This window comes from Orycteropus afer, unplaced genomic scaffold (genome assembly GCF_000298275.1).
Source record: "Orycteropus afer afer isolate SDZICR_OR568_19922 unplaced genomic scaffold, OryAfe1.0 scaffold00002, whole genome shotgun sequence".
Taxonomy (NCBI): Eukaryota; Metazoa; Chordata; class Mammalia; order Tubulidentata; family Orycteropodidae; genus Orycteropus; species Orycteropus afer.
Genome location: NW_006921589.1, coordinates 3,084,921 through 3,101,035, shown reverse-complemented (window position 1 = coordinate 3,101,035; position 16,115 = coordinate 3,084,921). Strand labels below are relative to the sequence as shown.

The 16,115-nt window shown below is 40.3% G+C and overlaps 1 protein-coding gene across 1 annotated transcript in view; it reads right to left on the bottom strand.

Moving 5' to 3' along the window:
- The window catches only part of DOCK10 (dedicator of cytokinesis 10), a 242,485-nt gene extending 226,961 nt beyond the window's left edge, over nucleotides 1–15,524 (bottom strand). The window contains exon 1 of the mRNA XM_007955659.2: nucleotides 15,363–15,524. Within this exon, the coding sequence (XP_007953850.1) occupies nucleotides 15,363–15,524 (162 nt within the window). The remainder of the gene's footprint in view (nucleotides 1–15,362) is intronic.
- Between the last annotated feature and the right edge of the window lie 591 nt (nucleotides 15,525–16,115).

Below are 16,115 nucleotides of genomic sequence, written 5' to 3'. Positions count from 1 at the left end.
TTACTCACTGATCTGCACTGAACACGTTTCCCTTGTTACCCTACCGAGAGGGACCAGGTCTTCGGGAGCAAGGTAAGCACAGGCGTAGCTGATGCTGTAAAATGGTGATAATTAGATATTTACCACTAGAAGGTGTGAGATTGAATGAGATGATAACTGCTAAGATTTATGAATTTTGTCCTCACTGCCTTTATCTTTAAATGGTTCAAAAATAACAGATTCAGTTTTAAATAGTTAAATAAGGTAATAGATTACCTCCCCCCATGCACTGACTTGTAAGTCTGGTTACCAGGCCAATAATGCAATATTACAGCCAAGTCTTCATCCAACTATGGAATATATGGCAGGTTCCCATGGACACATTACTTGGTATACCTGTTGCCATTGAGTTGACTCTGATTCACAGTGACCTCATGTGTGTCCTAGCAGAACTGTGCTCCAAAGGGTTTTCAATGCTGGGTTTTCAGAAGGAGATCACCAGGGCTTTCCTTGAGGTGCCCTGGGTAAAGAGGAACCTCCAACTTTCCCCTAACCATTCGTACCAACCAGGGATTTCATTAACTGTATACACTTGTGCACAATGGGTCAGAATGTTTAAAGGTGACACAAAGTTTGAACGTTTCTTTAATTGACCACAAAACACAGGCACACATATGCATATGCACACAGATTTACAGAAACTTTAACCAGAGGCAGGAGCCTGCAAGAGTATGCAGAAAAGTAGGGCGTAACAAACCCAGGCAAGAACACCTGCAGAGAAGCACCGTGTCTTCTCTAGAATGCCAGGGCCAAGCGGATGAGCTCTAGTTTCACTACTTCTCTGTGGTCTCACCTTGAGATTGGGCTCACTGCTTTTGCCAAGGGCATTTTAAAAATATGTAGTTGTTTGAAGCAATAACAGCTCTCCCAAATTGAGGCAACAAGGCCCTTTCTGTACTTTTTGATGTACTTAGTGATACTATAACTCCCCAATCTGGTTTTTCCTTTCAATCTCCACCTTTAAGAAGGTCTTCTGAAGACTTGATCGTCTTTAATGATTTGTAGTGAAATACACATTTTCCAGCAACAGATCTGAAAAACATCTGAAGGGGAACTTGGACGATTCCAACGGTGCTTTCTGTTTTGTGATGAAACCATGTCTGGGTCATAATGTCTTTTTTTTGTAGTTGTACAAAAAGATGGAAGGGACCCTGATGGCACAACAGGTTAAATGCTCAGCTGCTAACCAAAAAGTTGGCAATTCAAATTCACCGTAGGAGAAAGATGAGTCAGTCTGCTGTTATAAAGATTTACAGCCCTGAAAATCATATGAGGAAGTTCCACTTTGTCAAAGGGCCACCATGAGTTGGAATTGACTCCATGGCAACAGGTTGGGGATTTCTGGTTTGTATAAAAGGATATATTTACAACCAGCCTCTTTATTCCCCACTTCTCCAAAACTGAGCATTCCTGGACTGCTAATTAAGACATTTCATTGATCATCTGCCTGTCAGAACAAACAAAAGTCTCCAAAAGCCTGTCACATCAGACCTTGAAGATGTCATACAACCCAGGCCCAACAGTTACAGCGTTGCCCACCCTCCATTCAGGGCTCAGTGTGAAGAGAAAGAAATGGATATTACATACAACCTTCAACTCCCGACCGATGAGTTTTTATTACAGGAGGGGCACAAATGATGCAACATATCAAAGAATGGACATTTTTAAGGAACTGAAAACCAGAGGAGAAGAATGACACAGATTGAAATGTCACATCATTTCAGAGTGGCACAAAAAAGACTGGTTTTAAAGCCAGCCTTCTAAATGTACCCTGTAACAACCACATGCCACTTTGATTTGAAGAGGGAGGAGAAGGCATTTCACACTCACGTTTCTTCCCACTGAGTGAGTCTCTCCCTGGCCTACATCCCTCTTTACTCTTGATTCCTGTCCCCTCATTTTCATCCAATTGCATTTTCCAATGGCTTCCTCTGGAGTATATCATTTAGTGCAATTCTCCCCTCCCCCCACTGAGTTGTGCTTTTTTTCTTTTAAAATAAGTCTTGTTTACTTAATGAGTCCCTTACTTAACATTCTAATTTCCTTGTCTGGTGAAAAAGGATGGTCACACATACCAATATGTCTTCTTAGAATGACTACAAAATAATGAATAGTATTTTTCTCGTTACAAAAGTCATTAATTTCTGTGATGCAGGTGGACTGCAGGCATTTTCCTTATTTTACAAATGAAAGAGAGGAGAGTCCCTTTAGTGAACTAGATATTGTGCTAAGGATGTTTCCTCAGTTTTCCATTTAAATTTAATTTTCCAATTTTTTCATTTAAATTGTCAATAGTCTCATGAGGCATTGCTGCCATGTTCCAAATCAGGAACTGAGCTCAGAGGATTCAAGGAATTCTCCCAAAGTCTCATGTTTCTCAAAGGGCACAAGTGTGGCACTTGATGCCCACACTTTGCCCTTTCCTGTTTCTGTTATGGGGATGGCATTCCAGGATTCAGAGTTCTGCTAAGATAACAGAGACAGACGTCTGTTTTAAAAGTGAAATCGCCCTTGACTTCATCTTTAGCCGTGTAATATTTTTATTTTCCTGGGCCATTTGCCAACGTGATAAGAATGATGTTTATTTACTTTAAAAGAATTTCTAGGGACAGGAGAAAATAAGAGACATGTTTCATTCACACAAATACCTTGTATTAATGGAAGTCCTGGTCTCCCCTGCTCCCTTCCGTTGCTTTAAAGAATGAAATTTGAAGAGATTCTGTGAGTTACTGAACTTGTGTGGAAACTGAATGACAGCAAGAAAGACTACCCACTACACAGTGGACCCAATGGCAGGGACGCTGATAACTGACCAGAGTTAGATACATTTCCTTTTTGCCTCACAGCTCCTACTTTGTATTTTGATGACCCATAAGATAAAGCTTCTACCTGCTCCTTCATTCATCAAATCTTTGAGATTTGACAACCTATTTGTAGAAGAATCAGATTCTGTAATTTTGAATTCCTTAGTTTTTTAACTGTTACAAATCTATATAAAAAAGATTCTACTCATATCAAATGCATTATAGTAGCTTAAAATGACAAATGTAATAGTCTGTTCTCCATCTCTAAGTTAATAACTTCAGTTGTCTCTACAGAACTGGAAATGCATGCCACTACACAACAATGAAAACAAAAAGAAATCAAAAGCTAAAATTTTTTAAAAGTGACAATTAGTGGAGAGCAAAAAGGAGAATCAAACATAAATATTGTTGGAATAAACTATTTGTGTGAATAATCTATTCAATCAGTGTTACAGTGCTCTGGTAAATAAACTAACCTTTCATTTTCATTTCCTTACATTTTATGAAGAACAAATTGTTTCCTTTTAGAAGTTCCATTGTTTTTCCTAAAATATTTTTTAAAAGTAAATTAATGTTTTGTATTTTCTTTTGCCTCAACAAGATAATAAAAATATTAATAATAGCTAAACCTTAGTGAGTTCTTTTGAAGTGTCAAGTACTCTTATAGGCTCTTCACTTGTGCTCAGTCATTCAATCCTGAAAATAACCCCAAGTGATAATGTGGTGGACAGAATAATGCTCCCCAAAGATGTCCACCTCCTGATCCCCAGAACCTATGGATATTATGTTATAGGGCAAGAGAGAATTAAGGTTGCAGATGGAATTAAGGTCCATAATTAGCTGACTTTGAGATGGAGAGATGATCTTGGATTAACCAGGTGGGCCCGATGGCATCACACAGAGCTTTATTTAAAAAGAGAGAAAGAGAGAGACGTAGAAGATCAAGGCCAGAGTGAGGTTGGAAGGTGTTATGTTACTGGCTTGGAAGATGGAGGAAGGGGACCAAGAGTCTAGAAATGAGGTCATCATCCTCTATATGCTGGAAAAATAAAGAAAACACGTTCTCTCCTTCCATTGCCATTGAGCAATTCTAACTCACAGGGACCCTATAGGATGGAGCAGAACTGTACCTTGCAGTTTCCAAGGCCATAATCTTTATAGAATCAGACCGTCACATCTTTCTCCATTGAAAGAGCTGGTGAGTTTGAACTGATAACCTTTTGGTTTGCAGCTGAGCACTTAACCACTGAGTCACCAGAGCTCCTTAAATTATCCCCTAGAACCTCCATAAAGCAATGAAACCCTGCTGAATCTTGCCTACTGAGACCCATTTTGGACTTTAGCCCTAGGAACTGTAAGATAACAAACAAATATGTGCTTTTTGAGGCCACTATATTTGTGGTAATTTGTTATAGCAGAAATAGGAAACTAATACAGATGACCAAACCAAACCAAACACACTGCCATTGAGTCAATACCTACTCAGAGTGACCCTGTAGGAGAGAGCAGAACTACCCCATAGGGCTTCCAAGGCTATAAATCTTTACAGAAGCAGACTGCCTCATCTCTCTCCCGCAGAGCAGCTGGTGGGTTTGAACAGTCAACCTTTTGATGAGCGCTGAATGTCCTAACCACTGCACCACCAGAGCTCCAATACAGATGTTGTTGTTTGTTGTTAGGTGCTGTCAAGTAGGTTCCGACTCAGTGACCCTACATACAAAGAACGGAACACTGCTGGGTCCCGCACCAGCCTCACAATCTTTGCTGTGCTTGAGCCCATCATCGCAGCCACTGTGTCAATCCAACTTGTTGAGGGTCTGCCCCTTTTTTGCTGACCCTCTACTTTACTACTTAAGGAGCTCTGGAGGCTCCTAAGGCATGTGACAGCTAACCAGAAGGTTGGTAGTTCAAACCCACCAGCCGCTACATGGAAGGACGATGAGGCAATCTACATCAGTAAAGTTCCACCTTAGGAAACCCAATGGGGGTCGCTATGAGTCAGGATAAACTCAATGGCAGTGGGTTTGGTTTGGTTTTTTGTGCTACTTATTAAGCATATCTTTCTCCGGGGACTGGTCCCTTCTGACAACATGTACAAAGTAGGCGAGACAAAGTCTGGCCATTCTTGCTTCCAAGGAGCATTCTGGCTGTAGTTTCTCCAAAATACATTTGTTCAGTCTTTTAGCAATCCATGGTACATTCAATATTCTTTGCCAATACCACAATTCAAAGGTACCAATTCTTCTATGGTCTTCTTTGTTCATTGTCCAACTTTCACATGCTTATAAGGCTACTGAAAATGCCATGGCTTGGATTACATACACAGTAGTCTTCAAAATGACATATTTTCTCTTTAACACTGTAAAGAGGTCTTTTGTAGCATATTTGCCAAGTGCAATTCATCATCTGATTTCTTGACTGCTGCTTCTACGAGCGTTGCTTGTGGATTCAAGTAATATGAAATCCTTGACAACTTCAATCTTTTCTCCATTTATTGTGATGCTGCTTATTGGTCCAGTTGTGAAGATTTTGTTTCATATTGAGATGTAATCCATACTGCAGACTGTAGTCTTTAATTTTCATCAGTAAGTGCTTCAAGTCATCTTTCCCTTCAGCAAGCAAGGTTGTGTCATCTGCATATCACAGGTTGTTAATGAGTCTTCCTCCAATCCTGATGCTGCGTTCATCTTCATATCATCCAGTTTCTCCGATAGTTTCTCAGCATACAGATTGAGTAAGTATGGTGAAAAGATACAACCCTGATGTACATGAATAAAGATAGATATCTTTATTATTTCCATTTTAAAAACAGAGAACTCAAGACACAGAGAATTTGAATATTTGACCTAGAGATCACACAGTAAGTAAGTGGCTTTGCAGGGATTCAAACTCATGAATACTGGCTCTTAACCAACAGCAACACAATAAAAGGTAGGACTGACCCATGGCATTTTCTCATATGCTTTCGCAGCATGAGTGTTCTCTTTCTTCTTAGCTTCTGTTCATTCTTCAGAGCCTCTGGGTGATGTAAATGGTTAATGTGTTCAGCTGCGAACAGAAAGGTGGGAGGTTCTAGTCCGCCCAGACATACCTCAGAATAAAGGCCTGGTGATCTACGTCTGAACTAACAGCCATTGAAAACCCTATGCAGACACAAGAGATGGATCTTTATGCAAAAGGAGATGAAGGTGGGACTGAGTTTCAAATTCTTAAAGATACTGGATTACTGGACCCACTGAGACTGGAGGAACCTCCATATTTTTTGTACGTCAACCAGATTATACCCTGAAGTCATCTTTAAACTAAACAATGGTTTAGCTCCATTGGTAGAGAATGTATGCCTTGAGTATTGCACTCTTCCTGAAAGATTATATATGAGAGCAAATTGATGGCAGTAATTCTAAAGCACAGAGAAGAAATTAAGGGGTGCAGTGAGTCTAAGTTAATGAAGCTGAAACAATTTGAATAGAAATATGATTGTTGACACAAAGTGAAGCATGCCACCAACATCACTAAACTGTGTGTATAAAAATTATTGAGTGACTACGTGTTTCACTATATACATGATCAACATTAATAACATAAATATTTTAATAAAACCCATGCAGGACGAACCTTGGTAGCATAGCAGTTAAGCGCTTGACTGCCAACCGAAAAAGTTTGTGGTTTGAATTCACCAGCCCCTCCATGGGAGAAAGATGTAGCAGTCTGCTCCCATAAAGATTACAGCCTTGGAAACCCTATGAGGTAGTCCCACTCTGTCCTATAGGATCGTTAGGAGCCAAAATCAACTGGACAGCAGTGGGTTTTGATTGTTTTGCTTATGCAGCACAGTTCTATTCTCACACCAGTAAGGCTGCCATGAGTTGGAACTGACAGAAAAGCAATTTTTCTTCTTTTTTAATTCATTCCTCGCATCTCCACTCCATTGCCACTTCCTTCCAGGAAGCCTTCCCTGATTGCTTTGCTGCTTTGATGAGGTCTGATCCTCAACAGACACAATCTTGCAGCAGAATGTAACTTGTTTGAAGCATTTATCATGATTACAATTTTATATTGGTTTGACTCCTGTCAGTGGCCTCCACTCAAATGTAGGCTCCAAGAGAGCAGAAAAGCGGCTGTCTCTTGCCACCTGTGCTGGTGACATGCAAGGAGCAGTTGGCTATCAGTCCTACACTGTGTTTCTGATGCTGGACGATAACCATGACAAATTCACTTGGCACGTATACTGAATTTGGCAGACGTGGCCTTAAACAATCCATTCCAGCAGAGGAGGGTAGATTATGGGAAATGAATTTTAAAGATTCCAAGCTTTAGCCCCTGTCTAAGTAAATCAGTCCCATGAAAGCAAAATCAAATAGAGTGAAACAAGTACACAGAAGAACCTTGTTGGAATGTGACAGAAATACTGTATTCATATGGGGCTTCCCAAAACACGCATTTTTGTCCTGAATTTTATCACTCAGTGATTACAAGACACTACTATACTGAAGCCTGGGGTTTGGGGATAAGTGGAAACTTCACTCTTGTAGAAATCAAGGAAACAGACAAAAACAGAAACAAGCCCTCTAGGCTTCTTCTATACCAGACTATGTTTAAGCGGACTTTTTCTGACCAGTAAGTGATTTTTCTGCATCTATACTTCTTCACCAACTATATATTCCTACTTGGTAATATAATCTTTTTAATCTTCACCCTTAAAAAAAAAAAAAAACGAACTCACTGCTGTGGAGTCAGTTCTGACTCATAGTGACCCCTCCTTGGGTTTCCAAGTTGGTTATCTCTATGGAAGTAGATTGCCAAAAATATTTACATGCACTAAGAACATAATGTTCTATATATCAGCTGAATTTATAATTGTTTTTTGTTTTGGCATATTCCCAAACCTGCCCTCCCACATACACTATACACGTACACACGTGTCTTCTGCCTAACTCTTTCTCTCCGTCTCTCACACACACACTTGATTCTTTCCCACCTTTCTTCATTCTTGTGGTGGTCTTAAATTTCCAATGTTTCTTTAGAGATTTTTGTGTTATTTTCTCCTTTTCCTTATCATGTGTACATTTAGCATAATTAAGAGGACTAGAAAGAGCCAACCGTATCTGGACAAGCTGATGCTGGATGTAATTTCAGTTTAGTATGCCTTTGCCTCAAAGATATGGTTGCTACTCATGAGGTCTCAGATCATAGTCAATGAATTCTCATACCCGTATATGGAGAAGCAATTCAATTCATTGGTCCATTTTCTTTGGCTTTGGGATTCAGCTCAAAACCAGTTCACTGGGAAAAATAACCACCAAAGATTTTCTGTACCTTTAAGCTCCATGTTACTCTTGTCTATGACAGAACATTTGAAATCACAGTCCACAACTATGCTGCCTTTTTTATCTGTGTACTCAAACTCTAATCTCACTAAAATGAAATAAAAGCATGGACTCAGGGTTTAGAGTTTGCAAGCAGCTTCTTCTTCACACATCCATTCAAAAAGATGAAACAGCAAAATATGTTAGCACTCCTTGGTACTAAAGTTTATTAGCTTAAAAAATTTATTATAAGAATAAGAAAAGTGATCATTAATTTCTTTGGAAGTAGCTCCCTGTCTGGTTTTATTCATAGGACACATATGTAAACTAATGTATGTCCTAAAGAGATAGAATTACTGTTTTTATAAATAATTTGCTTCTTTCCTTTACCTTCCTCCTTGTCCCAGGCTCTCATAGCACTTGGGCAGGAAGGAAGGATTACTGTGTTTATTGTACAGGATGGCATCCAAATAAGGAAGTTTCTTGAGGGTCAAAAAATAAATCAAATAGAGGCTTCATAACTCCCCGTTGGCTTCTCTTTTCTGGTTTCACTCACTTTACCAACATTCTAGGATAGATATCAGGCAAACACAGTAAAGCCCTAACAAAATTGCTTCCCCACATTGCCAAGTGAGATACCCAACAGGTAAAGAACTCTGACTGGCACAATGGGTGGGCTCAAACTGACAAATTTTAAGTTAGTAGCCAGTGCTTAACTAATGTCTCACCTGAGCTCCTAGACCACAAGGTTAGGCTATTATTACTGTCTTTTGTCATTGACCAAAAGTAAAGACAAGCCACCTGGGTTGCTAGAGTCAAGCTCCTTTGCATTCACAAATTTAGTATATTTCTAACTAAAAAACTCACTGCAATCCATAGCCTGTACAACCATGAGACCGGAAGAACTAGATGGTGCCTGGCTACCACTGTCAACCACTCAGAGAGGGACCTATGTAGGAGATCCTGGATAGAGTGGGAGAACAATGTGGAACAAAACTCAAAATCATTTGGGAAAAAAAGAAAAAGGGACCAGGTTTTCTGGTGTGATAGAGCCTGATGGAACCACTGAGACTATGGCCCCTAACTGCCCTTCAGGTTTGGAATTGAACCCACTCCTGCGGCTTCCAGCCAAACAAAAGACAGGTATATGAGGTAAACATTTACATTAGGTAGATACACTCCTTGGAGAGATCAATCATGGGAGCATACAAGGGCTGTGTATGCACAGGGAGACAGCTCAGGGGGCAGGAGTGCATGGAGGGATGGACACAGGGAAGAGGAAACTATGGGGAGGAAGTAGGAAGGGAGTTGTTGCATTGTGGTAAACTGTAATCAATGTCATGAGACAAAGTGTATGTGAGGTACTGTATGGAAAGTGAATTTGCTCTGCAAACTTTCACCCAAATCACAATTAAAAAAAAAAAAAAACTCACTGCTGTCTAGTTGGATCCTACTCATAGCAACCCCTCCTTGGGTTTCTGAGGTGGTATCTCTACAGAAGTAGTATTTCTAGGTTCTACTATTTCAGAAGGAGCTCTGGGGGCATAGTGCCTAAGACACCTGACTGCTAACCAGAAGGTTGGCGGTTCAAACCAACCAGCCACTCCTCGGAAGGAAGGTTGGGCGATCTACTTCTGTAGTGATACTGCCTCAGAAACCCAAGGAGGGGTCGCTATGAGTCAGGTCTGACTTGACAGCAAATAACAACAACAACAACAACACTATTTAAGAAAAGGACCCTTGTGGCACAGTAGTTAAGCACTTGGCTGTTAACTTAAAGGTAGGTGGTTTGAACCCACTAGCAGCTACATGGGAGAAAGACATGGCAACCTGCTTCCATAAGGAATTGCTGCCTTGAAATTCTGTTGGGCCATTCTAATCTGTCCTTATAGGGTCGCTATGAGTCAGAATCAACTTCACAGCAATGGGTTTGGTTTGGTTTTACTATACTCCCAATCCTCAATGGTTTTACTAAGTGTTCACTCTGGAGTTGTGGCCTGTGAATCTGGTGTGTGGGAGCTGGCCTTATGGCCAGTGAGTAGGCCAAGCAGGCTGCCTTGCACTTGCTTCTCATTCTTCTTCTATGTCATGTCCACCTTACTGTGAACAATCAAGTAGTCTCTTTTTTGCAGGGGAAAGGAAGCCTAGAAAAAGAAACCAACACCTAGGGTTGGTGTTGAGTGAAATGGCCTAAAAATTACAGACATAACCAGAAAATAGTGGATCTATAAGAATTACTATCTAAGGCCTTCAACATAATTAGCTATGAAGGAATTAAGAAAAAATGACTCAGAAGAAGGTATCTGTTAAGTCTCTCATCAGAGTAAGCATTGATGTGTGAGAGATAAATTGGAGATTTGAAGGGATTTCTTACTTTTTTTCCAGTTAACTCTGACTACATCTTGATAGCAGACCATTGTAATAGCCTCAGATATAAGGATTCACATATACCTTGTAAGTGCCAAGAATCTGCAATACTTACTTTTGTTGTTGAACAGGTCTCTCCACTTTGTACTACACAGTTGAACGACAATCATGCCAGCCCAAAGCTTATCTCTGCAAGAAAACTCACAACTTGTGCTACAGGAATAAAAGTCCTTGGCACAAACTTCCATAATGAAATCCTAAGTGCCAAAGCCTTTGGAGGAATATCAACAAGACAAGCCCTTGTATTCCCTAGGTAGATTTCTACATTTTTATTATTTGTAGACATTTCAGTTAATGATTAAGTGGGCAGCTCTATCAATTAAGCTTTGCATATCACTGTCAACTACTTAATTTCAATTCAAATCACAACAAATACTTATTCAGCTTCTAGTTATTATAAAAAAAAAAAAAACTGTTCTGGGCATCACTGGGGCATTCAGCAGCCTTAGTCTGCACCTATATGTGGGTTTAAGGAGCCCTGGTGGTGCAACAGTTAAGTGCTAACTGAAAGGTTAGTGGTTCATACTCATCCAGCTGCTCCATGGAAAAAAGACCTGGAAATCTGCTCCCATGAAGATCAGCACCTAGAAAACCCAATAGCAGCACATAGGGTGGCTATGAGTTGCAATTGACTCAACAGTACACAACAACAGAAAAGGAATATGCAGTTTTGTACCTACCAGTGATATTAGAAAAATATATTAATATACAGTAGCATAGTGCCTAAGGCATTTGACTACTAACCAGAAGGCTGGTGGTTCAAACCCCCCACCACTCCTCGGAAGGAAGGTTGGGCGATCTACTTCTGTACTGATATCGCCTTGGAAACCCAAGGAGGGGTTGCTATCAGTCAGGGTCAACTCAACAGCACATAACAACAACAACATACAAAAGTTCAATGAACTATCTCAAGGTATGTTAGAAGGTAACACATGATTAACTGGCAAATGGATTTACAAACTCAGAGATTAGAAGAAAGGGGCCATTTCTCATTCATCAGCCATTTATTGGTTGTAACAATGTGCCAAGCAATATATCTCCTCTCTAGACTTGTCCTCAGAACTCCAGACTCATATCTTCAACTTTCTGCTTGGCACCTCCATGTGTAGACCTAACAGGCATTTCAAACTTAACATATCTGAGTGTGAAATTTTAGATTCTCTCACGAAAACTTTCTTTCCTGTTCCTTCACATATAAATGACTATTTAGTCCTTCTGGTTATTCAGGTAAAGAAAATGTACAGTCAACCCTAATGCTTCTCTTTCTCTCTGACTTGATATTCATTTTGTAAGCAAACCCTGTGATCTGCTTTTGAAATATATCCAGAAAGCAACCATTTCTCACAACCTCAACAAATAGCATCCTGGCCTTTTTCTGAGATCATTGTAATAAATTCCTGGCAAATGGTCTCTCTGCTTCAACCCTTGAGTCTCTGCAGCCATTGATGCTGTCACTCTTCTACTTAAGACCCTCCAAACTGGCAAAACTACAGTTGATATAGCATTTACTATTCACCAGGAGTCCCTGGGTGGTGAAAGCAGTTAAATACTATACTACTAGCTGAGACATTGGCAATCCAAACCTGCCCAGAGGTGCCTTGAAGGGAAAGCCCAGTGATCCACTTCTGAAAGATCACAGCATTGAAAACTCTAGGGGGAAATTCTACTCTGCCCACATGGGGTCACCATGAGCTGGAATCAACTCAACAGCAACTAACAACAATAGTCCAACAGGCCCTGTTCGAAGATCTTTACAAGTATAGACGTGCTCAGTTCCGCCAATAACCTTACATGGTACACTGTTACACTCCCTCTTTTACCAATGAGGAAATGAGGGCACAAGGAGGACAAGCCATTTGTCAAAATCACACAGCTAGCAAATGGCAGAGTTAGGACCCAAACTCGGACATTCTGGCTCCACTGTCTATGTCCTTAACCTCAATGGCTGCATCTTCCAGTGCCTTTCCTTTTCAGACTTGGAAAGAGTCCAAGTGCAATGACAGCCCGTGAAGTGTGACATGCTCTGGCTCCCATTACCTCACCCATCTTTCCTTCTACTACCCTTCTGTTGGCTTGCTCAGTCACACTGGCCTCCTTGCCATTCTTCAAACATGCCCGGCTTCTTCCTGCCTGGAAGCTCTGGTCCTAGCTGGGCCTTCTGCCAAAGACATTTCCCTGCAGAGCCTTGGCGTGGCTCACTCTCTGCCCCTTCAGGTCCTTCCTCGAATGTCTTTCTTTCTTTCTTTTTTTTTTTCCCAGTTAAGATGTCCCTATAAAATATCTCACTAATATATCCAGGCATCGTTCAAGCTTGCAACATACACATTACTTCATCATATCCTAACAACAGTTCTAGGTTGATAGAATTATTATCCTCATTTAAGATGAAGAAATGAGACACAGAGAACTTAAATATTATGTCCAAGGTCACATGGCTGGTAAAGGATGAAGTGAGGATTCCAAGCTAGATGTTCTGGCTCCAGAGTCCATGATCTTACCAAAAAAAAAAAAATCAATGCACAAAATTCGGTGACTAGTGGATATATGAAAATGAGAGAAACAAATAATCAAAGTCTGTTCAGAAGCTTAGAATTAAGTGAGAAGATGATGGAATCATTTAGCAAATATAAGACCATCAGGTTGAAGGAGGAAAGGGGATGAGGAGTTTAGATGATTGTTCTCAGTGAAATGTTTCTCATCATGTGGTCCAAGCTTCTCCATCATCACAATCACCTGGGATGCTCGCTAAAAGTAGAGTTCCCAGGCACTACCCAGATCCTGTTATGCAGGGTCTTTGGCTTAGAAGTTCAAGGACTGACATAATAACTTCTCAGTGACGTTGAAACACATTAAAGTTTTCAAACCATCATCTTGGAAGGCTGGAAATATTTTCATTGATTTAAATTTTTACACTAAGCTTCACAATCCAAATATGTACCTTCATACCAACATCTGCAGAATATGCTATCACTTTAAAATTTGGCAACTTAGGACAGGGATCTTCGATAGTTTTGTGCATTGGCAGGTTCCAAATACCTAGAATAGGAGGTGCCTGGCCCAGAGTAGGCCTGCAATAAATCATTACTGAGTATGTAAATGTTGGAATTTGCCCAGAGGGCAAGGACTCTGTCTGAGCATATTTTATTCTGAGTGGTCCAAGATTCCCAACAGGATTCTCATAAAAATTCAGTTTGCCATTGTATCATTATTTTCCTTGGGGGGTGAAGAGAGTGGAAAGTACACACTGGCCATGGAATCATTGATTTAAGTGTGATTCCAGCCTCTGACATTTAATATTAATTAATTAATTAATTAATTAATTAATTTAATGTGATATTAACAAAACACTCAATCTTTCTGAACCTCCATTTATTTCATCAGTGATTTCTTCATCACCTCCTCTAGTGTCAGTAAGGGTGCATATGTAAGAGGACCCTTGAAAAGATAAGATACTGTTGTGAGGTAAACTCATGATTTTCTAATTTCTAAGTTACTTTAAAATTTAATGCAGATTTTTTTTTCAAATCTCTAGCTACAAAATATTATAGTCTAATTAATAAAATTAGAATAAAAATGATTGAATGGCTGATATGGCACAAGCAACAGACATAGCTGTACACTGTGCTCATATCATTTATAAGAGTTGAACTTGGTAAATAAAGATTTCTTTGATGTAATCTCCAATCCTTTATAAATTTCATTTGTCAAAGTTTATCGAAATAATGGGTGTGAGATTTCTCCTACTTAGTATTTTTTTCTTATAGATCATCATTACCCAATAGTTCAAGAAAAACATTGCTTTTTGAAAATCAAATAGTGATTTGCAGGAAAAGGTGGCATAGAATGTTTCAGGTCAGTAATCATTCATTCAGAAGGTACAGACCAAATCAAGTGAGTTTCAGTTAGAAACTTTTAGAGTTACAGGTCTTCATTCATTATGTAGTACATCCTGGATGTCTGAACAGGGAAACTGAAGAAAAAAACGCCCATGGCACTGAAACCACCCAGACTTTGGTGTCTCTCCTACTTTGGAAATCTCAGCATGCTAACTCCAGCCTACGATGGCATTTCAGTGACTAAGCAGATCTCCCCCTAAAGTTAAGGTTAGAAAAGACACTAAGCAGCTAAGTATTCTTGCTGATGAAATAGATACACAAAGGAGAAGTAACACACTGCCTAGTATATTTAAAACCCAGAGAAAGATGCAATTTGACAGGTGGAAAGAAACAACTCTCTATTAAAAAACAAAAAAAACTGTGCTCCACACAATTCTCAATACTTGACTCTGATTTCATGCTGAGGTCCCTTAGAACTTTTCATTATGGAGTCAGAAACAAAAGCCCCAAGCGAACATCCAGAAGTTAGACATTTAGTCACCAGCACCTACAGCCACCTGATTGGATACACGTGGTACACAGATCACTGTTCTGGCTCTTTTTTCAAATTACAGTTATAAAATAAAATCCACTCAATTAATCCACACTCCGAAATTTCTTTCACACACACCACCCCCCCCCCACGTAAGTTAACAGCAGCATATGAAATATTTGGCAGAAGGGAACAGGCCAATAAACTCCACATCCTTGCAACAGTTCAAAGAGAAAGAAAACCAGCCCTTCGAGTGATGGAAATCGTTCAGGAAGATTTTCTCCAAACAACGAAACACAGGACTCAACTCTCAGCCACACATTTCTGTATGTGAAGTCAAATGCCAGAAACCCTAAACTGCAATCTCTCTGTACAAACAGTTTAATCAACTGAGGCTGTTTAGCAACGGATACTATACCATTATGATGAGGGTTCTGGGTCTACTCATTTCATCGTCGCTTTCCAGAGGCACGATTTCGTGGGAGGGTTCCTCCTGGCGTCGTCTACAGATGTGTGGACAGCTCCTACGGACCACAGAGCGCAAAGCTTGAAGCAGAACAATGCTGGCAGTGCAGCCCATCGCTGCATCCTGGAGCCGACAAAGTAACTTCTATGTTGATGCTATGTTTGAAAAACAGTGGCTCCTTGTCACTGGAAACAGCCTACATTGCAGCTGCAGCCAGCTCGCTCTCCAATCACTTCCTAGAGCTCTGATCATCTGATCACGGCCAAATAGCTTGGATGCAGAGATGGGAAAGATTTGATCCATTGAAACTGAACACACTCAGGAATATCACAGCATTCTGCCCAGAGAGCATTTCTCAATTCCGTTTGAGAGCATGTTTCCGGTTCATCACAATGACTGTCTTCCAGGGATCTGAATCAGTATATCTTTCCAACTCAGACACCGATAAATCATTCTTTTTCAATTGCAAGCCCTGAAAAGTCTGGCTTCCCAGGACATTATTCCCAGGCAAATGAGCATCGCAGAAAGAGGTGAAATGATGGTTGTTTAAAGATGTAAACACTTCCTGACAGAAGTCTTGCTAGGCGCCTCACTAAGTGATTGGGGTTTTCCTAAGTTCCAGAAATGAAATCAGCGGGTTTGCAGCGTGGACGCCGCGGAAGCAAAACAGTGCTCACAAGCATGCGCGCGTTAACCAAGCCCACG